The 27,909-nt window shown below is 31.9% G+C and overlaps 2 protein-coding genes across 2 annotated transcripts in view; both read right to left on the reverse strand.

Annotated features, from left to right (window-relative positions):
- Positions 1 to 225: 225 nt before the first annotated feature.
- LOC143082707 (uncharacterized) lies at positions 226 to 7,307 on the reverse strand. The gene is made up of 7 exons (XM_076258526.1): positions 7,150 to 7,307; positions 6,418 to 6,602; positions 4,969 to 5,106; positions 3,682 to 3,856; positions 1,815 to 1,947; positions 951 to 1,072; positions 226 to 407 (listed from the first exon to the last, which is right to left on the reverse strand). Exons 1-7 carry the CDS (start codon positions 7,178 to 7,180, stop codon positions 241 to 243), a joined length of 951 nt encoding a protein of 316 aa, XP_076114641.1. The 5' UTR covers positions 7,181 to 7,307; the 3' UTR covers positions 226 to 240.
- A 759-nt stretch (positions 7,308 to 8,066) lies between these two features.
- The window catches only part of LOC143084173 (uncharacterized), a 74,773-nt gene continuing 54,930 nt past the window's right edge, over positions 8,067 to 27,909 (reverse strand). Inside the window, exons 22-38 of the mRNA XM_076260582.1 lie at positions 25,699 to 25,896; positions 23,428 to 23,563; positions 23,086 to 23,111; positions 22,729 to 22,870; positions 20,821 to 21,056; positions 18,336 to 18,500; positions 17,290 to 17,479; positions 16,283 to 16,522; positions 14,643 to 14,860; positions 14,076 to 14,181; positions 12,802 to 12,918; positions 11,990 to 12,125; positions 11,046 to 11,229; positions 10,303 to 10,579; positions 9,640 to 9,826; positions 8,864 to 9,075; positions 8,067 to 8,317 (exon numbers count right to left, since the gene is read on the reverse strand). Of these exons, the coding sequence (XP_076116697.1) occupies positions 8,067 to 8,317; positions 8,864 to 9,075; positions 9,640 to 9,826; positions 10,303 to 10,579; positions 11,046 to 11,229; positions 11,990 to 12,125; positions 12,802 to 12,918; positions 14,076 to 14,181; positions 14,643 to 14,860; positions 16,283 to 16,522; positions 17,290 to 17,479; positions 18,336 to 18,500; positions 20,821 to 21,056; positions 22,729 to 22,870; positions 23,086 to 23,111; positions 23,428 to 23,563; positions 25,699 to 25,896 (3,021 nt within the window). The remainder of the gene's footprint in view (positions 8,318 to 8,863; positions 9,076 to 9,639; positions 9,827 to 10,302; positions 10,580 to 11,045; positions 11,230 to 11,989; positions 12,126 to 12,801; positions 12,919 to 14,075; positions 14,182 to 14,642; positions 14,861 to 16,282; positions 16,523 to 17,289; positions 17,480 to 18,335; positions 18,501 to 20,820; positions 21,057 to 22,728; positions 22,871 to 23,085; positions 23,112 to 23,427; positions 23,564 to 25,698; positions 25,897 to 27,909) is intronic.

Raw genomic sequence — 27,909 nt, forward strand, 5'->3', positions numbered from 1 at the left:
ACTGTATGATTACTTACAACTTTACCTCGAACAGATGCTACTGGTGGAGTCTGAGAGAATACAGTAATACCATCTGACTTGAAGACAGCATAAGAGTCTACTGTGTACCAAACCCTCACATAGAAACTGTATGATTACTTACAACTTTACCACGAACAGATGCTACTGGTGGAGTCTGAGAGAAAACAGTAATACCATCTGACTTGAAGACAGCATAAGAGTCCACTGTGTACCAAACCCTCACATAGAAACTGTATGATTACTTACAACTTTACCACGAACAGATGCTACTGGTGGAGTCTGAGAGAATACAGTAATACCATCTGACTTGAAGACAGCATAAGAGTCCACTGTGTACCAAACCCTCACATAGAAACTGTATGATGAATGTTCAACAAGATTCACATCTGAAAATAATCAACAATTTCAAATTACCTGGATTGAGGAAAATTACTGGGTATGAGGAAAACTTACATTTTTGTGGATATTTTATTTCATTGTTTTACAGAAGTCTGCTAACAAGCCTATAGAAAATATGTAATTCATTGAACATTCTCTGTTTAATAAGATTTGACAATTTATTTTTCTATTGTTACGAGTGTGGCTCATTTATTTTGTGCTGCTTAGCTTTTACTTTTGTACATAACTATTTCCTGCACTTTTGGTCGTCCCCTAAAAAAAGACTTGCATAAAATCTTCCTGTATGTATGACTGGTATGATAATGACGATCCATTGTAGTTCTATGCAAATATTACTATGGAATATTCTTACATTTTCAATAAATATTTTAGATGGACTTGGCTATTTTCTTAGGTCCTTTTGATCATATAGCTCTTTAACGGTTTTGATCTTGTACATCATTGGCTTTCAAGTATTTGGCTTTGAGGGTATGAAGGTAAAGCCCGAAATTAATAGTGAGTTGTTTTCTTCATAATTTAACAGACCAAACCTCTATTGGTTATATATACTCCATCTGTAAACTGTCCGCCATCTTGCCAATTTTTTTCGTCCACTAGGTTATATATACCAGTTGGAGTAGAAAATCCAGTATAACCAACACTCCATTCATACCTGGAAACATTTTCATAGTTGGGTCTTATTTAAAGCAAAAATCTTCAAAATATCTTATTTAACTGATCTTCAACAGTAACCAATGGTATGAGGGTCGTAATGGGGGTACCTTAATGACAAATAACGGTAAAAACTTAATTTTTTTCCCAAAATGACGATAATGATAATTATTTGAGACCTCTGACGAATCACAATAAGGATATTTTGATGAATCACAGTAAAATTTAAACCAATTTGACGCTAACAGTAGCCGAAAATGACTGTTTGACACCTGACGTTAAAGGGCATTACTACCCTCATGGTATAAGGCTGTAATGTTTATATATATCTTAAAGACAGTTGGATAATTTTGTTCAGATCTAAAGGCATGTCAGCAAATCCCATGTAGTTTGATTTCACATAATATTCATAATAACCCAGAAACTGATTAAATCATTAAACTTGACACAATGAATGGGCTCTGCAACTCAGGTTATGGTATAGTGATATTTCTATCAATAAATATTAATATACCATCAGTTGGTAAGTCTCTTTCTTCTTCTTTCTAATATAGTTAATTCCACCATTCTACATATTATCAAACTGAAGTGTGGTGCAGACAAACCAATATTTTGAGTGCAGGAAAAAAACAGTATTATACAGTAAAAATTAACACAGTTTTTATTTAAGCATGTCTTCTGGTATGTTATATTGACAAAGCAAGACAACTGAAGAGATCTTTATGTTATTGTAAATTTCTCACCACAGAGGAGCCAGTCCTTGTGACTGCGATATAATCCATTGTCCTCTTAGAATATTTGCTGATGAAGTAAAGGACAGGTCAGTTGAAGAGTATCCATTAGAATCCATTACAAGCAGAATACTGTTTGAATTATCTAAAAACATATCAAAAACTACATTTTAATCCCTGCATTTAATTTTATTACAGGTATAAATAAAGATTCCATAACTGCAACAAGTGTGTTACATTATTTCTCCACTCTCCCTGTTAAGAGTGGAGAAATATAGTAATACATGAGTTACAGTGGTGGAATCTGTTTCTCTAATGATTTTTATCCTTTCTTTTCAAAGATTTGAAAAAGTTGTATACCCTTTATGTGACGTCATCAGGCATGGTCGCCTTTTTCATGACGTCTCAATAGAAAAATTCAGAAGAACCCTAGAAAAATTTAAAATCGCAATTAAATTTCAACCAATGACTTGCCGAGAACAGATTTTTCACTAGTGTGAAGAATTTTTTTTTCATTCCAATAAAAAAATGTGAGAATAGTGCAAAAATTAGAGAAAAATAATTTATTGATTGATAAGTGGTTTCTTTATGTTGCCTTAGCACAAAAAGGCTATAAAGATAAAGAAATAGATTCCAACTCTTTTAAGAATATTTCAAAAGGAGTAGGTCCGGTAAGGCCCCTTTTTGGCCCAAAAATATAACAGTTTTACAAAATTGTTAAAATGTAAACTTTTAGTTATTTATTGGACAGATGAATGCTTCTGCTACATAAATATGGGCTGTTTTTGACAATACAATGCACATATATCGGGTTGTAGCACCATTAAGTCATGCTAAATTACTGAAATCTTCAAAATTCTATAATTTTAGTTAAATTTTAGACGGTTTCCGTGTAAAACGAAAGTGGCCGCATTCGTGTTCATCCTTAATATTGCAATGTAAGTTGTATTTTATGATAATACATAACATATATAAAGGTTGTGGATGAACACGGATGCGGCCACTTTCATTTTTGACAAAAACAATCTGAAAAGTGACGTTTTTTGGCATATTTGAGAGATTTTTCATATTTGAGCTTCAATCGGATCGTTTTTAATGACTTAATCAGTTAAAATCTTTCACATAAACTTATTGAATCAAGTGAAATAGACACTTAAGTGTTTGAAAAGTGGTCAAAATCTTTCGTCAGATGAAACTGAAATTTGAGGCCAAAATGAGTCCTTACCGGACCTACTCCTTTGTCAACAGTGGAGAATTATCGCAGTGTTTCATATAGCGCATGATGATAGGCAATTTGTAGGCAAATTTCAATATTACTTTTACATACCGGTAATCTTTCAAAAAATGTGATCGTTTGTGTGAGATCAATAGATATCAATACTTTTTATGTCATGATTTTTCTTTTTCTGAATAGATATTTTTTTAATCAGCTGTAAAATGAAAGACAGTTTCAAAACTGGTCTAGGCATCTTATCAGTAATTGTCATTATCTCTATGTTTTATTTCCTTTGCTTCTTTATTGGCAACATTGAAGCTGACTTTGCTTGCTTTCAAACTTGATACTTTAGGTAGTACATGTACTGTGTATTCATTTATTTTCGTGGGTACCAATTTTCGTGGATTGAGATTAACTTGCATTTTTGTGGACATTAGATTTTGTGGTTTTGCCAAAGTCTGTATGCATTCCTTTAGAAAATTTGTTATTCGCTGAACATTTAGATTCGTTGTAACTCTGTGCCAATGAAATCCACGAAAATTGATATCCAAAAAATATTAATGAATCCACAGTATATAGTTATAATCATTAGATGGTGATATTTTTCTGCATTATCAATATTCACATCATACTTCATATCATAATAAATATAAGTTTACATACTTGAAGATATGTCTGTACAAGAGTTTAAACTGGGTGAAGACGGACATTTCTGGTCCTGTGGAGCACAAACACAATGACCTTCACACGACATTGAGTCACAACGTCTGATCAACTCTAGAGCTCCTCCTGGCACTCTTCTGAAGGCAGAGTAAATAAGATCACTTCTTAAACCAACCTACAATAAAACGGATAATCACAGACTAATAAAAAGATAATTTGTGACTGTACTATATTTGTTAGATATCAATGTGTAAACATTTCAATAAGATCAACAACAGCAGTTGAAAACACTGTTTTGCAATGGTTACCCCCATCCGTTTATGGAAGATCAAATCATTCATTTATATTGAAAATATACATTATAGTAAAGCATTTATATCAGCTGGTAACCTAGTTCCAACTATTGTATTGAACAAAGCTTCAAAAGTTGATGTAAAACTATAAATTCAAAACATTATACCTTGAAAAATTTTCATACACTTATTAAGCACATTTACTAAAGCAATGTTTGGAAATGATAGATCTATTGTGCATTTGGGAATGAGGTCAAGGTTAGATGACACCCTTCAAATGGACATGTACACCTTACAATCCTTCCATACACCAAATATACTAGACCTATTGCTTATAGTATCCAAGATATGGACTTGACCACCACAATTTAACCTGGTTCACTGATCCATGAAATGAGGTTGAGGTCAAGTTAAAACTGTCTAACGGGCATGTGGACCTTGCAAGTAATGCACATAATAAATATACTTATCCTATTACTCATAATAAGAGAGAAAAGAACGTTACAAAAAATGTTAACTTTTTTTCAAGTAGTCACTGAACCATGAAAATGAGGTCAAGGACAATGGACATGTGACAGACGGAAACTTCGTAACATAAGACATCTATATACAAAGTATGAAGTATCCAGGTCTTCCACCTTCTAAAATATGAAGATTTTAAGAAGTTAGCTAATGCCACCAATGCCGTAGTCGCCGCTGCAGGATCACTATTCCTATGTTGAGCTATGTTGACAAAAGTGGTAGGCTCAACAAAAACTAAGCATGCATTATTTTAAACATTAAACTCCATCATTAGATGTGATTATTTTAAACATTAAACTCCATCATTAGATGTGATTATTTTAAACATTAAACTCCATCATTAGATGTGATTATTTTAAACATTAAACTTCATCATTAGATGTGTTTATTTACCCCTTTGTGTGATACTAAACAGTTCTTATTTTGACATACTACATATTTTACAGTAAGTACCATACATTTAAATACCTACCCCATTTACAGCCCAAATAGTAACATAGAGAATGTCGTAGTTGATCAGGCCTTTAGTTTGAACTTTGAAAAGTTGAACTTTGCCTTCATCTCCATTATCCTCATTAGCTGTGGAATGTATATACTTTGCATCTGGTTTCTGTTATAAAAATACAATGGAATCCAGTTAGATGTAACATTGCCTTACTCTCTCTTTAACTTACATACTGTAAATTCAGAAACTATTGCAACGTTTTTATTATTGCGAAAAATGCAATAATTAAAACTCTCATTTTGAATTAAACAGGATTTTCTCAATATATTGCAAAAATTAAAATTGCATTTTAGTCTAAAATGACAAAATCGCAATAATAAATGCATGCAATAATTTCAGAATTTACAGTAATATAAATCAGTAAAAGTGTTTCAGTTGTGAAAACTACACTGAAAGTAATTGTTTCTACTAATCTGTAATTATATCTCAGGGATCATACTAACCCTAATGTTAACAAATATAACTACAAGTTTACAATACATTTCATCTCATTGTGATTATGCTGGGTATAACATATGGGTATTTCAGACAGGTTTTGAGGAAAAAAGGTCTGTATTTAAAAAGGGGAAATAATCTGAATTAACACATCTGATTATCTCCCCTTGATAAAATAAGCTTGTGACCAGCTCTTTCAGAGACATAAGTAGTAATGTTTTCAAAGCAAAATATCAAAATATCATTTAAAATACCCACATGTAAAATCATTGAATCTTAAAAATCCCCAAATTTAATATCATTTTCAAGCATACCATCTTAATTTGGTAGATGGGGTGTCTAAATTATAATCCATAGAATCTTTTAATAATTTGCCAAAATGTAGTTCATATCCTGCTTGTTTAAAAACAATAATAAAAAGAATGGGTCACCGGACTTATTTTCACGCTACAGGTTGTTCAAAATTGTCAAGATTTTGTATAGATTATGCATGGAAAACCCATTTTTCCGCCATAAAATGCAAACCACACCATAGAATTTTGAGATAAAATATGAGAAGATAGCTTCAATATTATGCTTTCAGATAAGAAAAAGAAAAAATGGGGTCACCGGACTCGTTTTCTTGCTACATGTAAAAATGGGTAAATTCCTAACACATTCTATTGTAAAAGTAATACTATCTGGATTATCTGCCCTTGCATTTGAGTTGCCTCCCCTTATTTGACAAAGTTGGAAAAAAATGAATCAAACAAAAGAATTCTTATTTTTGTAAAATACAATCATAAATATGATCAAACATGGCATTTTCTATATTATAATGAAAATTCTTACACATGAATTACCTACTACTATAAAAATTTGCACATTTCATCAAAGATCTAGACCTTGCTTTTCAGTATTTCAAAATCCAAGATGGAGGAAGACACCCTATCTACCTTAAGATGGATACAGTATATTTTTCATAAGACAATCAAGTAATACCTTGCCAACATCAGTAGCCATATAAGATGATCCAACAGTCACTTTGTAATGGTTTATACTAGAATGTGTATCACTAAAACCCAGCCATGCTAAATATAGACTTGCTGATGTCCATGTCATCCATCCATCAGAATGTCTAGATAAGTCAGAATTGACAGCATGGTCTGTATTTATGGCAAACATTCCTTTAGAGTAAACAAATGACTTGATTTAATACGGTTAAATTATTTGTCCTATACCTTAACTGAAAACTAAACATCTTATCATCATATATAATGATCACGGTAAAATTTAACTCAGATATTTTTTACATTATTGTTAAGTAGATAGACCAATAATTAAATTTGTAGATTTGAAATGACAAAAATTGAAGATGAATTTTTACTGTTTCATTTGCAAATCAATGAAGAGGTTTAAATATATTAGATCATTTTAGTATCCATATATTTCTCATTATTGCTTAAAGCATACATCTCCTTATCTTTATTTATCTTATTCAAATTCTTAATATATACTACATTTTTCATTTACTTATTCCCAAATACTGAAACTATAGTTGTAAATGAGAAATGAATTTCTAAAGATTTTTTTATGTTTTTCCAAACACATAAATACATTTTCCAGAAAAAGAAGGGATTTACTTAATTTAAAAAAATAAAGGTAGGATTTCAATAAAAGAAGAGACAAGAATAAAATCTAAAAAAAATATTTGTCAAATACAATTCTACTAACCTCTGGATGGTGGTGAGCTGTCTACAAACATCCCTGGGGATGTACTGGTTATACAGATCTCTGCTCCATTACAGGAGATTAATGTTACATAGTATGTCACACCATCATGTAGGTCTAGTCCTGTTATAACATACCACCTCGCTATTCCATTTACCTAAAATAAAATGACAGTACAGTTGGTTGCAATGAAATGGCAATCAAACAATACAGAAGCTCAAGCAGTGATTTTTTTCCTGCTTAATATTATGTGAAAAGACAATGAGAAAATACACATTTTAAATCATAGGAGATGTTTGAATACATTGTAAATGTAAAACCTCAAATTTCATGGAAAATCTAATGAATTGGTACAAATAGAAGATGAATTTAATTAAAAAAGAACTGTCAGTGAGTTCACAAAAAGGTACTTCCCTCTTTCCATGAATTTTATTATTTTTTCTTTAACACGTTGAATGGGGATGACATTATCATGTTTTGTTTCACAACTATGTAAAATTAATCAATATATTAGTCGAGCTATAAAAGAGGAAATTTCACTTCAGAGAAACTATGACCACATATTGCAACTTAAAGTTCCATTATCTCCCCTTTAATGTGTAGGATATGGAAATATATCCATCCAAGCACATCATTGTTAGCTATATATATATATAGTGTTCTACAACTGTGTCAAGATTCATCAATATCCATCTAATTATTAAAGAGAATATGTGCTTATAAGACAGATAGGCAGGGTGATTCCTTTATATGGCAAACAAAATTATATGTCCAGACTGGATGTTCACAACATTGAAACTTGTGTTAATGGAAAAGTAATTAAAAGTTTCTGCTTCTGTTTGTAACTTTTGTTTCACTTTTTAATTTTAAATGGCTGTTTATAATCAATATAGTTCCATAATCAAAATTATTTTTGAGCATCATGCCTTTATATCTCTTACATGTATAGAAGACAAGTTAAACTCTCCACCAATGTGTGAACTGATGGATATGTACTGTCTTTTTATGAATGATTCTGGATCATCTATGTCCCATTCAACTTTCATTGAGTCCCTGTAGATCTGTGTTAGACCATTAATCCCATAATCCTTTGCAAAGGTCAATGAGGTTGATACAACCGGGGCTGTGATGTCCACAATAAAGCCATTGGAAGAAGATTCTGTCCATAAACCTTGAACAAAAGAAATAAATATAAGTTGAACTTAACCTACATTTTATTGGCTAAACATTACAGAATTATCTGATATGGTGGTCTTATCTGTACATCATCTTTTTTCAACTTATATCGTTGACCAGAATGGAAAACAAGAATAGAGCATAAAAATCAAGTCAAGTCAAACTTAAGGATGTACTCTGGTCAGGTTTATGATTTTTTTTGTCAGATGTTCGGACTTTGTTCCTTAACTTGTATTAAATTTTTATTCTACTCTTTTTTTTAATTTCACCTAAGTACATTGTTAAAATCATTTCATCAATGACAAGGTATGAAAGTTCTAAATGTATTGTGATGTCATGTTAAAAAGTCTTTGAAGATAGAAAACAAATATAGCCATGTCATGTATATCAGAGGTCAATCTAAATCTCTGGAATGATATGATAATATGAATATAAGAAATGGATTGACATCTATTAGACAGACACCAGACAACACAATTAACCAAGAGACATGTATGATTTGTGAGTAAAGATGCATTTTTCATTTTGTGAAATACCATACCTGCTCTGTTATAAGCTCTGATAGTAAGATAAATTTTCTGATTTACAGGCAAAGTTAGACTTAGATCATCCAGTGCTAGAACTTCAGTCAAATGGAGCTCTGTCGGGGATACAATGTCATCTCCACCTATACTGGTACCTGCCCTCCATTCATACTTTTGTAAACCAGATTGAGGGTCATCAAATCCATACCATTTAGCAGATATATATGTTCTGTAATACACATTATAAAATGTCTGCATTAAGTATAAACTGATTTCTAGTGCATTTTAGTGGTATGAAACTGTTGATAATGAAAAACTCTTGTATCAGGTTGGATTGAATATGTTTTACTTAATTCATTATTGATAAAAACAATTTTGAACTTGCTTTCATAAAAGTTCCTACAATAAAAAAATACTCCAAAGTCATGAACATTTCACATGTTTCAGTATAGCAGCCGATGATTGGCAAGCATTGCTGTCTAATTATAAACTGCTTTACCAAGAGCAATGGATGTAAAAATGTATCACTCTGTAAAGTATGCTTACATGAACCTTTCAGAGAGCACTGATTCAAATATCTTGGGAAAAAGGTGAACAAAATTTCATATAAGATCATTATGTGAAGTATCAGTAAAATATAAAACACAGAACTTTGATAAGCGATGAATTTTGAAATGCATCACATATAGTATAGATGTTCCAATGAATTCCCCCTTCTACATGAAATGTTGTCAATAACAACCACATATTACGTAGCAACAGTGTATTGTACGCTGGTTACTAATAACAGTACCTCATAGATTGGTACTGTGTGTCATAAAAGCCTGTCCCATCTTGTACATGACCAGCGATCGGTGGACTGTTATCAATAACAACACCATCAGAAGTAACAGAAGTACACATAGATGCAGTATTACATGCTGTAACAGTTGTGTAATATCGTAATCCTGTTCCAAGATGGATGTCTTTTAACATAAATTCTGTAATCAAATAAATATATGTACACATACAGATATTGTACAAGAAACTAACCTTTTAAGTTTCAGTATAATTCTATTAAGATAATCAGACTGCATGTAAACAACTAATCAAATATACAATCTGGATGATTAAAGTAAAAAAAATAAATATCAAGGAGGACAAACATAAAGGGAGAAGGATAGACTACTTTATACACATTGGAAAAAATAAAATGAACAAAAAAACAAATAACTAAACTACACATAAAACTAAAGATTGAGTGAAATAAACCCATTAAATAACCATGGGTACATTTGGATGCTCTGTAAAGGTACATGATATGTATTCAGGATAATCTTTACCTATTGATATTAACTGGTGTCCTTAATTTTCAAATACCCATAGAAAAGTCCATTCAAATTGTAATAATTCCAAATGGTTTCATAAAATCAATGATTCACGTCAACATAATAAATATATTTCCACCCAGTATTACCGTTAGTAATTCCTACAGCTTGTTGTGTTAGAATATCTTCACATTGAGGACAGGTCCCTACTGATACATAATACTCCTGTATGATGGAATGAGTATCATGGAACCCTTCCCAGTATACATGTATAACTTTTGTCTCTGTCTGGTAGTCTATGTCCTTGACATCTCCTGTTAACACAGTGTTATCTCCATCATATACATGACCAGGTGTTGGTGGTGTGGTGTCTACTTGGAAAGCCCAGGATGTAGCCAGAGATGACAGTCCAGCCTTGTTAAAAGCCTATTAAATGGGAAAATTTGTGAAAAAACCCAACTTTTCTATACAAAGACAAACTTTTCTATACAAAGACACATTCAATATTTAATTATAATACTCTGTAAATGGAAAGGGCTTTCCCTGTTGCCCAATCCAATTCAATTTATTTGAATAAAATACTGTTTAAACTAAACTAATACTCTGTAAATTGGTTTTAACCATATAGATCCTAACTGATATCATAAGAATAATAGAATAACCCTGAATTATAACAGTTGTGATATAAAATTCTGGGAATATATTTATCCCTGCAAGTTTGTAAACATATCAAATTTCAACAATTAAGGAAAGAAATGTAGAAATTCTGAACAACATTTCTTTAAGCATTATTGCAGGGAAACATATTGTTTGAAGAAATGACCTCAGTGCTTTTTTTTTTATCAATTTAGATTAAACCTATATAAGAGCATACAAAAATAATTTTATTTACCCTGACATTGATATAATAATAATGGCCATCTAGCAGATCTAGAGGGTTGTTTTTATCTGATGTATCACACTCCTCCTCAAAAACTGTGACATAAGACATTATATCGACATAACCAGGTTTTGATCCAATCGACCAAAGAAAATAATCTATCCCACTTTCTAAATCTGTGAACACATTCTTCCAGCTATAATATAAAATGATCATTAGTTGAATTACTAATTTAGGGGGAAAAAAAGTATATATGATCAAGACACAACAACACCAAAACAGGAAAATAGCAGAGGCGGATTTAGGGGGGGGAGGGGGGGGAGAAGGCCCAGGCCCCCCCCTTTTTGGGAAAAAATTTTGTTGCTTATATAGGAAATCATTGAAGTGTGACTGGAGCGGGCCCCCTCTTAGGTCAGTCAGTGGGTACCCACTTATGAAAATTTCTGGATCCGCCACTGAATAGCAAGGTACATCAACAAGTTCATCCTTTGTTAGTGGTAATAAGCAGATTTTTAAGTGTCATAGTAATAAGTCCATCATCTTAAAATGCAGATTTTAATTATTAAAAGAACATTGCAAAGCTTTTCCTGTAATTGATATTGAGGGCCATTTTCTAATTGTCAAAATTGCAACATAATTAACACATATGATTTTTTTTAGGATGTCAGATGTGGAAGTTATTGCTTATAAGAACACACAATTCATGTTGACATGCATTCCCCATTAGAAATTCAAAGTATTAAAAAACAGAACTTAGATGTCTTACAGATCCAATAAGCACTCATACATTAAAAGTCAGCACTAGTTGTCAAATTAGGCTGCTCACACCAGTGGCGTAGCCAGGGCTGGAATGATGTGGATTCAAAATAAAGTGAATGCAAAATTATTTTTCTAGACTTAAAATAGATTATTTTCAGAAATGTGAAGATCTATAACTATTTTCAGAAGTACATTACCATGCTTCTATTTCTGTAGTGGATGTTATATGTAGATTTGTAATTGTTATGGGATCATTTGACTTGTCTGGTGGAGTAATATCAACTATCACTGGATCTGACATTACTGTCGTTTCTCTATTAGCAAAATCTACAGCTAGAAATAGATAATATTTTTTTCAGATATTAAATTGTTAAAGAATATTATATACAAGTGAATCTGCTCACTACTGCTCACTACGATACCCCTGCATGCTAAGAGTATATGGTAAACAGGAACACAGGGGTATCATAGTTCAGATGAAAACACATCACATAGTGTATCTGACTATTATAAACCTTGAAAACAAATTTACAATAAAAAAGGGAGGGGGGGGAGGGTACTATAAAAAATACACAAATGACATTAAATGATTTTGGAGTCAAATTACATACCGGTACTTTGTACTTTAAAGTAACACAGTCATACTTTTATTTACATATAGCTCCTTAAACGTTTAGAAGATGCAAAGTAAAATTGAGAATGGAAATGGGGAATGTTTCAAAGAGACAACAACCCGACCAATTAAAAAACAACAGCAGAGGGTAACCAACAGGTCTTCAATGTAGCGAGAAATTCCCGCACCCGGAGGCGTCCTTCAGCTGGCCCCTAAACAAATATATACTAGTCCAGTGATAATGAACGCCATACTAAAGGCATACTTTAAACTGTAGTGCTAAGAAATAGTTTTTACAATCAAACAAAGGCAATCTTATAGTTAATGCTATTTTGAATAAATCTAGATCAGGTTAATTTAATGAATCAATGTTTCAAATGTCTATATTTATTTTACCTTTGATTGTAGCATAATATTTGTATCCATTCTGTAGATTTAATCCATGTAAGGCTTTATGTTGTACTGTTCCTACATTCTCAAATGGAAACACATCATTTCCTCCAGAAGTTGTTCCTATTAAAGCATTACAAAGGATTACATTTGAAACCAATTGCATATCAAACATTTTACCATAATGTTACATGTAACTGTTTGTGAAGTTTCTCGCTGTGAATATTGCTTTTTTCTAGGTGAATATTACTACGTGAATATTACTTTTTTCTAGGTGAATATTACTAGGTGAATATTAGTTTTTTCTAGGCAAATATTACTTTTTTCTAGGCAAATATTACTTTTTTCTAGGTGAATATTACTTTTTTCTAGGTGAATATTACTAGGTGAATATTACTTTTTTCTAGGCAAATATTACTTTTTTCTAGGCGAATATTACTTTTTTCTAGGTGAATATTACTTTTTTCTAGGTGAATATTACTTTTTACTAGGTGAATATTACTTTTTTCTAGGTGAATATTACTAGGTGAATATCACTTTTTTCTAGGTGAATATTACTAGGTGAATATTACTTTTTTTCTAGGTGAATATTACTAGGTGAATATTACTTTTTTCTAGGTGAATATTACTAGGTGAATATTACTTTTTTCTAGGTGAATATTACTAAGTGAATATTACTTTTTTCTAGGTGAATATTACTTTTTTCTAAGTGAATATTACTTTTTTCTAGGTGAATATTACTTTTTTCTAGGTGAATATTACTTTTTTCTAGGTGAATATTACTAAGTGAATATTACTTTTTTCTAGGTGAATATTACTAAGTGAATATTACTTTTTTCTAGGTGAATATTACTTTTTTCTAAGTGAATATTACTTTTTTCTAAGTGAATATTACTTTTTTCTAGGTGAATATTACTTTTTTCTAGGTGAATATTACTTTTTTCTAGGTGAATATTACTTTTTCTAAGTGAATATTACTTTTTCTAGGTGAATATTACTTTTTTCTAGGTGAATATTTCAGAATAAATGAATCAAACTCTATAAGAAAAAGCGTAGAAAACATTAGTATTATTTACATGTTATTCCAGAAAACAATGGTATGGGGTTTGAAAGAATTTTATTCATGAACCATCAACATACAAAATATTGATTCAAATTGTATACTTTTATGTAAAGAAGATCAATACCACTAGTTCTAAAACACATTATAACTCTTCTCCAAACACAAATATTTTGTTTCATGGCATAGGCTGTATGGAACATATCTGCAATGTCCTTACCTATACCCAATATATACTCCTTAATGCCTGTGGAATGAGGACCATTATCATACTCTTCAACATCATAAAAACCATCCCAATTCACATACATATCTGTAGTAACAGTCTGAAAAATAAATCATCCCTGAATTTACATAAACTTAAGTCTAAAACAGTCACATCCATACTTTTACTCTTCCAATTTATCATTAAACAATTTGTTTGCTCTATTAACAAAAATCTGCATCACGACAAGAAGTCTTGTAAGGATTGAATAATTTTAAGAGAGTCACTTACAAATACAACCCCTACAAAACTGTAGACTGTATTTGAGGTCACAATGCTTCATGACAGAGCAAACAGAATCTTAAGTACTGTTCTTTTACATCTATGATTTTTGGTCCTTTAATTTCATGTAAAAAAATTCAAACTTTTTTTCGACATTTGAACACTGCATGTGCTTTTAATGAGAATATTCAAATTTTGCAGCTTATTTCTAACCAATTTCCACTCCACTTAATTAAAGAAGAATATATCATTTAACAGTCAGGTATACAAGAATCACTTCAAGTCCCTCTAACAGTATACCTGATGTGTAACTGTTGGAATATTACCAATCCATACTCTCCCCTCCACCGGTGGAGTGAGATCCACAATAATGCCATCACTACATGAATTAACTTCTGGTAGTATGTCTGTCCACATCTCATACTCTATCACTGTAGGATTAGCATGGACACACACTGTATACCTGGTACCATGAACCAATTCTCCATCACCAAACTCAACATTCATAAACTCTGAATCTTAAATTTAATAAAGCAAAAAAACATATTATAACAAGAATGTGTCCCAGGTACACAGATGCCTCATCCACACTTATCATTTTTTATGTTCAGTGGACCATGAAAATGGGGGGAAATCTCTAATTTGGCATTAAAATTAGAAAGATCATATCATAGGGAACATGTGTAATAAATTTCAAGTTGATTGGACTTCAACTTCATCAAAAACTACCTCGACCAAAAACTTTAAGCTGGGATGAACAGACGAACAGACGAACGGACAAACAAACGGATGCACAGACCAGAAAACATAATGCCCATAAATGGGGCATAAAAATGAAATAACTCATAGTTGGCTATTGTTCAATGTATCAGCTGATAACAGTATTTCAGGCATTAAAAACAAAAACAATTGTATAATGAACTGTTTAAAAATATTTTCATAAAGTTTTAAAAGCAAAAAAGAAATTTCTGAACTTCAAACTACCGGTATATGGTTTAGTTGTGTATTTTTTCAATAAGACAAGCAACAAGAAACTGTTAAATAAAATCATACTGGGTTTTTCTTACATTTATTATTGTTAAAGTTAAAGAAGTAAAACACCATAACTAATTCTTGATGCAAAATTTCTTTATAAACAAAATATTGCCATTTGAAAAGGAACAACTCCAGCATTCCAAAGTTGTCAAGAGTAATGGCAATAAAGTGCCATTTTATAATCAACAAGGATCCAGGGGCAGATCCAGCCATTTCAAAAGGGGGTCCTAACCCAGGACAAAGGGGGTTCCAACTACATGTCCCCATTCAAATGCATTGATCGTCCCAAAAAAAGGGGGTGTTCCAACCCCTGGAAATCCCCCCCCCCCTGGATCCGCCCCTGGGATCAACTCATCTATACTATAAGAAGAAAAATTGTTAATATCAATCTTGACCTTAATTTTGACATCAGTAACAACATATTAAAATTGGAAAAAACATTGGTTGAAAGGTTCTTAAATTATTGCACAGAAATAAGCATATATCTTACTATATAATTTATATTAAGTTTTATGTATATATTACACCCCCCTCATCAAAAGTATCTTGAATATAACAAACATTTTTCAAAACACTTGACTTGTGAGCCTGGAACATCAGTTTTTAACTTCATCTTTTCAAATAAAACAAGAATGTGTCCCATAGTACACAGATTCCGCACTTTCACTTTCTATGTTCAGTGGACCGTGAAAAGGGGGTAAAATCTCTTATTTGGCATTAAAATAAGAAAGATCATATCATAGGGAACATATGTACTAAGTTTCAAGTTGATTGGACTTCAACTTCATCAAAAACTACCTTGACCAAAAACTTTAATCTGGAGAGGGACGAATGGACAGACGAACGAACAAACGGACACACAGACCAGAAAACATAAATGGGGCATAAAAATCTTTATAACATACTTGTAGCTCCACATTTTATAGCATCTGGGTGATCACATGGGTCTTTCAAAGTCAGCTGATTAATTTGCCTATAGTAGGTAGTGACATCTATTGTTTTAGCGTTGAGAACAGCATAAGTGTAAGATCTATGACGCAGAGTTGGCCACACAGCAGATATAACATTCTTGTATGGTGTATAATCCTGGTCAGCCTCTGTCCAGTAATCATTCTTGGTCAGATAAATTGTCCTTCCAATTCCATCTGAAAATAATTTAATTTTGGATGTAACGCTTCTTCTGATTGGCTGAAGTGTCGTTTATCAGCTAATAGACATAATTTTGTCATGTGACAGTGACGTCATCAACGTTTTTCATGATTTACGCCGGTTTAAAATACAATTTAGAATTAAATTATAAGAAATGAGTGTAATATTTTTTCTGTCTATTCGAAATAACATAAAAAATGTTACAGTCATTCCATAAATAACTTACAATGAACAAGTATTTTTACTTAAAAGGGATAGTTTTTTTATCTGTGAATATATGAATCAAAATTAAAAAGTTGTCTATATTTCACCATATGTTGGGTCAGGAATTAAAAACGTTGATTGATTGTTCCTTGTAACAAACAAAGTAAATTCAAAATTTTGAGAGTGGTTTAGTTTTGAAATTGGTGGTTGAATTAATAACTAAAAAAAAAAAATCCTTTTGCCTGAATTTTAAACCCCTTTAACGTAAGATTAGAAGAAAATAATAATAAATTTATCCCTTTCAACTGATCTTCTCTGAAATAAACTTTCAGAATGACAAATAACCATGATATTTTCATTAATTCCATTAATACAAAATAGTCCTAAAAAAATAGTCCAAATAATGCAATAGGTGCTAGAAGTTAGTCCTGATCTCTGAAGTAAATAAATTTGCAAGACAAGTTGAAAGGATAATTATACCCAGAGGCTGATTTAGGGGGTTTAATGGGGGATCTGGTAACTGTCAATATAGGCCTTGCCTATCTAAGTATCTACTTACCTACAAGATCCGGTTGTCCTACAGCATCTATTACAATGTTTGGGTTAATCAGTATAGGATTGTAAGCTGCACAATCTTTTATCTCTGTTGACACAATGGAATAATGCTTGGCTTTGTTATAACCTCTAATTGTAAATCTTTTACATCTAGAAAAATCCATCTCACCAGTTAAAGGCACCACAAATGATACCTAAAATATTAAAGATATTTATCATACATGCAAGTTTTTTCTAACACATTACAAATACAGTGCAGCTGAAAATAGCTTTGATGTACAACAATACAAAAATGTACTGCAATTTCTGCCGTTAAAAAAAATTGTATATAAAGATAGGTTAATTTTCAAATTACGAAAACAAATGAAAAAGTTTGCATATAACTAGAGAACTGTAAAAGTGATGCCAAACACATTTCCAACTAGATCAGTGTTTTATTGTATTAAGCAGTGTGTACTGTGTATATAAGTTTCAAAACATTTGGTTGATCGAGGCAAACTAAAATCAACAGAAAAGAAACAAAAAATTCAACAATTGCTTATATTACACAGAACTTCATGTGTTTACCAATATTAATTTTATTTGATACATGTGTATCTAATACAGCACATGGCACTCTCATAATCGTTAGATTATTTAATTTGATATAAAATTCTAGTTTTATCATTTATCACTCATATGGATATCATAAAGTTACATTACAGATTTTTTGGACTATTGGTGAGGGGGGATAGGACCTTTATCGGGACTCCGGGATCGAGTGTTTTTAAGCTCGGGATTTCGGGATTGACCCTTTCGGGATCCGGGAATTCTTTTTTTCAAGTTTCGGGATTTGGGATTTTAATTTATTTAAATTCGGGACCTCAGGATTTCGTGTTTTTAAGCCCGGGATTTCGGGATCAGGACCCCTCCTACCCTCCCTCATTGGTTTTTCGATGCTAAAGAATATATTTACAAACCTCAATTGAATGTGTCATCATGGTCATATACTTTTGTAACTGACTGTATATAATTACTCATGCTATTTTAAAGATATTCCCCAATACAAACCTTGTGATTGTCTGTAGTTAGACTTGTTAATGAAGTCCATGGTGTGTACATTTTTCCAAGCAGAGAATTATCAGTAATGGCATATTCATATGTTGGGACTGCATCATATTTTTCAGTAATATTCTCTATATCTGGGTCATAAAACTGGTCAAAGGTCACAAGCAGCTGTAATAGAGAATTGAAAAAATAATTTAAAAGAAATGTATTAGATTTTTAAAATGTATTAGAAATTTATGTATTACTGAAAAATTATTACACCAGGGTTTTCTATATCATAAACTAGTCAAAACATTTACTAAATTTTATCATTTTAACATGCAGACATCTTATACATTCAGGTATTTCACATCCAATCTTTTATGGTAATATTCTTTACAAGCACAAAAATATCAGTGTTCACCTCAAAGGCTGACAAAACCTTTAAACAGACTTATTAAGAAGTGATATATTTACGATACTGTTGTCAGGTCATTAAAGATTGCATATTTTGGCTTTAATATTGATTCACTTATAGGGTCTTTGCATCTGAAACCAGTTGTTGGATTGACACATATTGTGTTCTTTTCATATATTTCATGATGGTATAATAATAAACCCTTAACAGGAGGGACTGTGTCTGATATTCATATGATGAAGATATAATCTTTCAATCAGTTTAATTGAGGTCTGGAGCTGGCATGTCAGTAGCTGCTTGTAGTCTGTTGTTGTTTATGTATCTGAGTTTTACTTTGCATATTGTTGTGCGTTTGTTTTTTCTACATTGGCTAGAGGTATACGGTCGGGTTGTTGTCTCTTTGACACATGCCCCATTTCTATTCTCAATTCTATGAGGATTGTATGATAATGTCTTCTCCAAATTACATAAGATGAAGTGGTGGTCAATGTTTTGGTATGGGAAACCTAAAACTAAAGGCTCTAAACAAACATTTATTCAAATAGAAAACTCACTAAAATCAGTTTTTCTCACAGTAGTACTCATTTATCAGAATTATAGCCTTAAAGAAATCACTGAGTATACTCTAACTTTTTCTTTACTGTACATTTTATACCCCCTCCCCTGTTTTAATTTTTTAAAGAATTTGAAAACAAGACTTTAATTATTGCCAGCTTACCCTGTTTGCATATTTTTTGATAAAAAAAATGCCTAGAACCTGTTTAAAACTGTTTTGATAACATATTGAAGGCATATCAAAATACTATAAATGTAATGTTTAGCAGTCAATTATATAATTATCATTCAAGATTATATAAAGTATCCAATCCAGCCTCTGTCTCCAGTCCACATCTTACTGTATGCCTATTTGTCAATTAAAGTACACATTTTCTGCCTCAAATGGTCAATTTAGAATTCTTGTCACAACAGTATCATCTGTAACAATATATCTGACACAATTTTGCTAATATGTATACTAGAAGTGTTCAAACAAAGCCATATTTTCAATAGTTGTATGTATGCCGATACCAGTCTGAGATATAAATTCACTTCAAATGTTATAGAGATCACTGCTAACATCTGATTTTTGCATAACTTCCAAGCATAGTTATTGTTTTCTATATCAAGAACTTTAAAAACATAAAATCATAGCATTTACAACTTAAATTATTTGTCTTATGGCCCAGGGGGTAGGCAATTTTTTCTTTTTTTTTGTCTCTGGGGCCTCAAATTTCCTTAATCATTCTGCTGTTTCTAGCACCTTGGGATATTTAGTACATATTCAGGATAGAACACACTATTGTAAGTTTTGTTGAGATATTTTTGTTTTTCTAGCTTGTATTTATTATGCCGTGGTGATAAAAAAGCAGATTTGGGTGTTGCAGCTTACTTTTGGGTTATCGAAAGGACACACACACCCCATAAATAATATTCAGGAAGGATCTATGAATTCAATGACTGTGAAGAGTAAATATAAGCACTTCTTAACAATTTAACTTACAAATATGCAAATATTATGAATTAAATTTTTATCCAGCAATTTAAGTAAACTATGCATACTGTAAACTGTGAATTTATGCTGAGTCATCATATTTAAGGCCCAGGATTCTATCAATTTTCATTAAATATTTATAAAACTTCATATTTGAGTTAATTTCTTTAAAATCTGTGAAATAAAGCAAATTTGGTTAAATTCTGAATGTTCCCCTTTACACCCTATATAGAGCCTGTGTTGCTATGTGCATCTTTAACAATTGACAATCTCGAACAATTTTACATTGAAGAATAAAATAGAACTCATGACAACGTTATCTTTCTTTAAGATTTTGTATTGCTGATAAATTTTGCATTTTCAAGCATCTTTTGAAGTTTTAAAAGTAAAATTTGAAAAATAGCAAATTTACATATTGTGCACAGAGCAATTATCATCCTACAATTCAATTTTCTCTCCCCCTTCAAATATCATGACAGAATAAGCATTTTAACGAAACTAAATTTGTTTTAAATGTGGATTTTTAATGCTGACTTAAGCAAGTATATAAAAAGAAATACCTTTTCAGTTCCACCACCAACAGTTACATTCAGATGTTGTAGATTTATTGCCCCTGTTGCTGGAGGACTAGACATCACCATTACTCCATCTGTACTAATTGTCTGGAAACAAATTGTATTGGCACAAAGTTTCAGCACAACACGGTACATGAACCCAGGTGACAGTGTTAAGTCATCTACTGTTATGTCAAATACTGTGGAGACATAATCAAAGCCATGGAAGGGAAACCACATATCTGAAAATAATGTCACAGTCATATTAACTCTTTCAGTTATTTTTATGTAAAAGTACTTGGAAGTTGAGGCTGTCAGTTGGAAAAAAGAGAAATAGTGATTAATCTTTTAATTAAATACTGTTTTAAAACTTTGATTAAAGACTTAGCAACATTAATCTAGGTTTGAAACTATTTTGAAATTTGGACACTATAGGGTTTTATTTCTTTGGCTTAACTCTAAATTTAACAAAATGTACATTTACTCATATCAAAATGCATAGCATTGTCTTTAAAGATCACATAAAAGAAGAGAAGATAAATTATTTTTAAAATTGTGACTTGGATGGAGAGTTGCCTCATTGGCAACTCATACCACATCCTCCTATATTATTTTATAGTGTATGAGAAAACAATTTTTGGACTGACTAAATAAACATCCAAGCATATATTTGATAGTTCAAATAGGGGTCCTGGATCATAATATAAATAGAAACCAGATGCTCCACAGGGCACAGCTTTATACGACCGCAGAGGTCGAACCCTGAACAGTTGGGGCAAGTATGGACACAACATTCAAGCTTAATACAGTTCTGAATTTGGATAGTGGTCTAATTTTTGACAGAATATAGGTTTCTGACAAAAAAACAAATGTCAAGTTCTCACAAATATATTACGCAATACTGTGCAATTAAAGATTTCTTCTTGAAACTTTTCGAAATTTTGAAAAAAAAATTGAACCCCTTAAAAAAAATTGGAATGCTTGTTTTTAGCCTTTTTTTGGCCCCTAATTCCTGCATGAATGGGGTAATAACCCCCAAACTCAATTCCAGCTTTCCTTTTGTGATTTGGAACTTTGTGGTATAATGTAAGAGAAATCCATACACTTACACACAGGTTATTGTCCAGAAACTACAAAAATTTTTGTTTTTGGCCCCTTTTTGGCACTTTTAAAATTCGTAAACTGTTGGCACCATAACCCCCAAAATGAATCCAAACCTTCTACTTGTGGTATTAAACATTGTGGTAAAATTTTAGAGCAATTGAAATACTTATACACAAGTTATTATCCTGAAAGTAGAAAAATGCTTGTTTTGGGCCCCTTTTGGGCCCCTAATTCCTAAACAGTTGGGACCATCATCAGCAAAATCAATCCCAACCTTCCTTTTGTGGTAATGAACCTTTTTATTAAATTACAAAGAGATCCATCCACGTAAACTATAGTTATCGTCCAGACACCAAATGTGTCTTTGGACGAGGCAGACGATGCAGACAACGACGACATATTATATTATATGACATACGACCATTATACGATCCCAAAAAATTTTTTGCGGTCGTATAAAAAACAAGAATGTGTCCATAGTATATGAATGCCCCACTTGAACTATCATTTTCAGTGGACTATGAAATTGGAGTTAAAACTCTAATTTGGCATTAAAATTAGAAAGATCATATCAGAGGGAACATGTGTACTAAGTTTCAAGTTGATTGGACTTCAACTTCATCAAAAACGAACTTGACCAAAAACTTAAACCTGAAGCTGAAGCGGGACAGATGGATGGACAGAGAGACAAATGGACGAACAGACCAGAAAACATACTACTCCTCTACTATCATAGGTGGGGCATAATAAAAAGGCCTATAAAGATATCATTAAAACCCAAGGGTTCAAATTCTTATAATTAAAACATACTTCCCAGAGATGATCGTCTTTCTATAGCAAACAATGCATCAAATGTATAGGTCTGTATATCCTCTGGCACAGTCCAGTAGGCCTTGATAGAGTTCAATGACATCTGGACATCTATGTCATCTGGACAAGGAAATCTGTGATCCTAGGAATATAGTGGTCATAATCAAATAAAATATAATGTAAAGATGAAAATTTTAAAGAGATGTTCATAATGTAGACTAAATGAAATTTGTATTTGCCTACAAAAATAGGCTCTTCACAAATGAAAGAGATCATATGCAAGTATCCAACCTGATAAATTGCTACCATTAAATTGAATCAAATCTGTATTCTACACAAACATCTAAAAGATCTTACCTCTTCATGATGATTAAGGGTGAAATCTGAAAATATATAACAATAACACGGTAAAAATCTAAGAAATCGAATTTAGGATTGTCCATGATTACTGTATGTAAAATATGTCCTTTGTAACATATATATGAAGTAAATTTTGAAAGGCCATCAAAATTCAAAACTTTATGTCCTTTTTTTTTTCAAGTTGACTATTTTATCTGTCATACTCAACCATTCATAACTAAGAAAAACTTTTTTAATGAAGGCACAAAAGTAGTTCACTTTCAGATCATGTGACATAACCATAACAATGACAATGTAAATTAAAAAAAAATAACTATTTTCTTATAATAAATATTGTACCTGTCATATTACAAGGCTTCCCGTCATATATCATCACTCCTGGTAATGCAGCATTCTCTATTACTATGGTGACACCATCTGAAGAAACACTAATCTTGCCAGCAGATGTCACTGCAGTTACAGTTACAAAATATTTCTGCAAATAGTAGAAATACTTGTAAATGAACATCTATGCTAAACACAATCTCATCATCATTTATTGTTTTTTTATAAAATGATTTCTGTGCATATTCTTTGCTCTTTTACTATACCAATAGACTTTAATGCTTTTTAACAAGTTGCAGTTTGGTTCATCTCTTTTAGTACAATCAAAGAGTAAAACTTAAGCTACCTGCTAGATAAAAGTTCATAGGTTTTTCACAGAATTTTAACTAAGGCCACACCAATTTAATTTCTTGGATTTTTGGACTCCAAAATTTGGGGGGAGCGAGCGATTTGAAAATTTTAATAAAAAATATTTAATTTGCAAATTTTTTAGACGAAGCTTGAAAAGTAAAGGCAAGCGATTATAATTTTTTTTTGTAAACATAAAAAAGTAGGTTTTGACAATATTAAAGCTTGATTTATCACTTGTACTTTGACATTTCTTTAATTTCTGAAGTATTTTTTCCCTGTTCACCAAGAAATAATTAAATCTGGTCTATGTATGTGTGACTGACAATGAGACAATTCTCCATCCAAGTCATAATCAGTTTGGGGACAACCCCTTAATGTTATAAATATTCCTTTTACATGTTTTATGAGGGATCAATATAAGTTATAATATATTTGTTTGTACAAAAGGGCTCATATTTTCTCAAAGAACTATATATCTATCTGGTATTAAATGGTCAAAACATGTCCAAGAATTTTGTAATATTCCTGGACTTTAACCATATTAACACATTTACTTTAACAGTTTAATATTATTCAAAATAAGTGGACCCCTCTTTTAGAAAAAGTTGTTTAAAATATGATGTAATTCTCCTCTTTTTGGGTACAAAATTCTAAGTTTTCAAAGGTTTTGTATAGAAGAACTCTACAAATCCTTGGTATTTCTATTTTCTTTTCTACATCAGTAAAATGACCCCTTGTCTGAGGGAGGGTTGTTCTCAACCTGATAATAACAAACACAGGTCAAAGTACGGCCTTTTACACAGGGCTTTTATACACCCTAAACAGCAGGCTATAAAGGACCCCAAAATTATAAGCGTACACAATTCGAACAGGAAAACCAACAATCTAATTTATATATCATGTATATCCATACGGGAAAATACTAATGAACAACATCAACAAACGATAACTGCTGAACGACAGGCCCCTCAATCAATCAGGACAGGTGCATAAACATGCAGAGGCTATGGATAGTTTTGTTTTGCCAGCATACAATATAATTGCAGTTGAAGGCAAATGCTTCAGAAGTTCTTTGTACTTTATTCTTAACAACGAACATTTTTTGATAGGAAATATAAGTAAGGGGGAAAGGAACCAATTTTTTCTTCTTTACAGGTATTCCTGCTGTTATAAATTTATATCGGAGCACTCCCGCTTTAAATAAATAGGTTTCATGCTGCAACAAATATTCTCACAGATATTTACAAAGTGTGGTGGGGTGCTTTTATGTTTAAAATCGTTATATACAGGTTAGACTGTGATTTTAAAAACAAATGTTGATATCTTTTTATAATATTTACAAAAAAACGGTGCGGGAAATGGACATGATTACATTTCCGGATGTGGGAAGCGGGAATATAAAAAAAATAAAAAAATTCTGTTTTGAAAAAAATAGGTGCGGGCGGGTCCGTCGAACAAGGAATCAAATTGGTGTGGCCTAATCTTAACAACATATTTTCTTCAACTTTCTGTCAGAAAAGTTGAATATCCATTTAAACAATTTTAAGCACATATAAATGTTCAATGAAATTATGATAGAATGTAAATGCAAAACTATTCAATGTCACATGTTGCTTTAAAGGACATTTCTAACCTATTTGTATCCGAATGACAGTATATATAGGTTGCTATTAACAGAACTTAAGTTCAGAATGTCATTGTTATACATTTTTTTTTATATAAGTACTCAAAATTTGCACAAACTTTCAGTCTTGACCTTAATTTTTATTAATTTATAATTTGGTCAGCAGTACAAACATATGTCATAATATTGTTAGAATCTCATCATGCACACATGAAGCTATTATGACACTGAAAATTGAATGACTATTAGAAATTTGGCTGTTGTGTGAAAATCATTCATGGCAAATTTGCCCTTCCTCTTTACTGTCCCACCTTTAATGGCTCCAAAGATAAACCTGTTTCTTTATGAGCTGTAACACTCCCAACATCTTTCAGTGATATTATATCACTTCCTCCTTTAGTAGAACCAATATTTATTCTATATGTCACATCTAAATGTGGATGTACAAATCCAGACCATCTAGATGCTATACTGGTTTTGTCTGCCTGAAAATCTATATCTTCTATATCCTAGGGAGAAAAAAACAATGTTAACTTTTTAAACTTTTAGGTAAAATCTGTGTGCAAAAAATTAGGTAATTTTTTTAATTTAAATTCAAAATGAATTGAAATCATGCAAAGGACAAGGTACAATAAGGCCTGTTTTTGCCCCCCCCCCCTATTTTCTACTTTTTCAAATTCTGTTTTTGAAAGCTACTTATGTTAAAATATTCCCTGATGCTTGAAGTTTGTTTGGATAAAAAATTGTAATTTTTCCTTCTTTTTGGCGTTTTTGGTGCCCTTTTACCCTCCTCACCTCACCCATTTTTTGAAATTAATGGTTTTGAAGTTCATCCAAACAAACTTCAAACCTAAGGGAATATTTTAATGTGATAAGTAGCTTTCTAAGACAGAATTTAAAAATGAATAAATAGGGGGGCCAAAAACAGCCTTATAGTACCTTGTCCTTTAAAGTCGTCAAAGTTTGCACTCATTTATGTACTGTGAGTGTGACTAGTACTGAATTAAGCATAGAACAATTTGACTTTTATTTCAATATAATTTTTTTTTGTTTTTTTTATATATTTGTTGTTCTGCCAACTCAGCTCAATTGAATCTTTTTGTTGAAAGTTTTGGTGTACCTTCAATTTCTGTTTAGGCCACTTTTTTTTTATTAGTTGGTTTACGGGATTCTTCTTAAAAAAGGAAGGGTAGGAGGTCGAAAAAAAAATAAAAATAAAAATAATGAAAAAATATAGGGTAGGAGGTAGAAAAAAATAAATAAAAATAAAAATTGGAATTAATACTGTTTTTTTTTTTACCAAAAATGGAGAGAAACAAACAATGACATTACTCTATATAATAGTATTATACTAACCATGTATGCAGATCGTTTCATAATTTGGTATTAATTCTTGCTGTTAAAGTGTTTTAATTTAAATTAAATGTGTTACAAGGAGTCCAATGTCAATGTAGATTGATGAAAGCAGATATATATATGTATATATATATACATGATCTGTAACAATAACATTTTCATGCCTTATATATCATGTACTGTAGTACGCCGCTAGATTAAAACTGACAAGGAAAGGTAACACACGGCCAGCGAAAGCTCTTTATTTGAGAGCCCAGGTGGTCGTGTGGTCTAGCGGGACGGCTGCAGTGCAGGCGATTTGGTGTCACGATATCACAGTAGCATGGGTTTGAATCCCGGCGAGGGAAGAACCAAAAATTTGCGAAAGCAAATTTACAGATCTAACATTGTTGGGTTGATGTTTAGACGAGTTGTATATACATTATGTACACAGCCATGTATCACCATCATTGATGGCGATCCGATGGATACATCTGTTGTAGAGTTGTCACTGACTCAGACGTACTTATAAATATAATTATTTTCTGTGACTGTATATTACATTAATTTGTAGGATCCTTTACTAAAGATAATTTAGCTGATCTGTAACAACAACATCTTCATGCCTTATATATCATGTACTATAGTACGCCGCTAGATTAAAACTGACGAGGAAAGGTAACACATGGCCAGTGAAAGCTCTTTATTTGAGAGCCCAGGTGGTCGTGTGGTCTAGCGGGACGGCTGCAGTGCAGGCGATTTGGTGTCACGATATCACAGTAGCATGGGTTCGAATCCCGGCGAGGGAAGAACCAAAAATTTGCGAAAGCAAATTTACAGATCTAACATTAATTGTTGGGTTGATGTTTAGACGAGTTGTATATACATTATGTACACAGCCATGTATCACCATCATTGATGGCGATCCGATGGATACATCTGTTGTAGAGTTGTCACTGACTCAGACGTACTTATAAATATAATTATTTTCTGTGACTGTATATTACATTAATTTGTAGGATCCTTTACTATAGATAATTTAGCTGATCTGTAACAATAACATCTTCATGCCTTATATATCATGTTCTGTAGTACGCCGCTAGATTAAAACTGACGAGGAAAGGTAACACACGGCCAGCGAAAGCTCTTTATTTGAGAGCCCAGGTGGTCGTGTGGTCTAGCGGGAC

The sequence above is a fragment of the Mytilus galloprovincialis genome, chromosome 7 (assembly GCF_965363235.1).
Source record: "Mytilus galloprovincialis chromosome 7, xbMytGall1.hap1.1, whole genome shotgun sequence".
NCBI lineage: Eukaryota > Metazoa > Mollusca > Bivalvia > Mytilida > Mytilidae > Mytilus > Mytilus galloprovincialis.

What these genes read in the sequence shown, in the direction of transcription:
- LOC143082707 (XM_076258526.1), bottom strand. Translation starts at nt 7,180, where the DNA reads ATGTTTGTAGACAGCTCACCACCATCCAGAG. An exon ending in TGGCTACTGATGTTGGCAAG is followed by an intron (nt 5,107 to 6,417) that starts GTATTACTTGAT and finishes TTTTTATAACAG; the next exon opens with AAACCAGATGCAAAGTATAT. An exon ending in TTGTACAGACATATCTTCAA is followed by an intron (nt 1,948 to 3,681) that starts GTATGTAAACTT and finishes ATATGTTTTTAG; the next exon opens with ATAATTCAAACAGTATTCTG.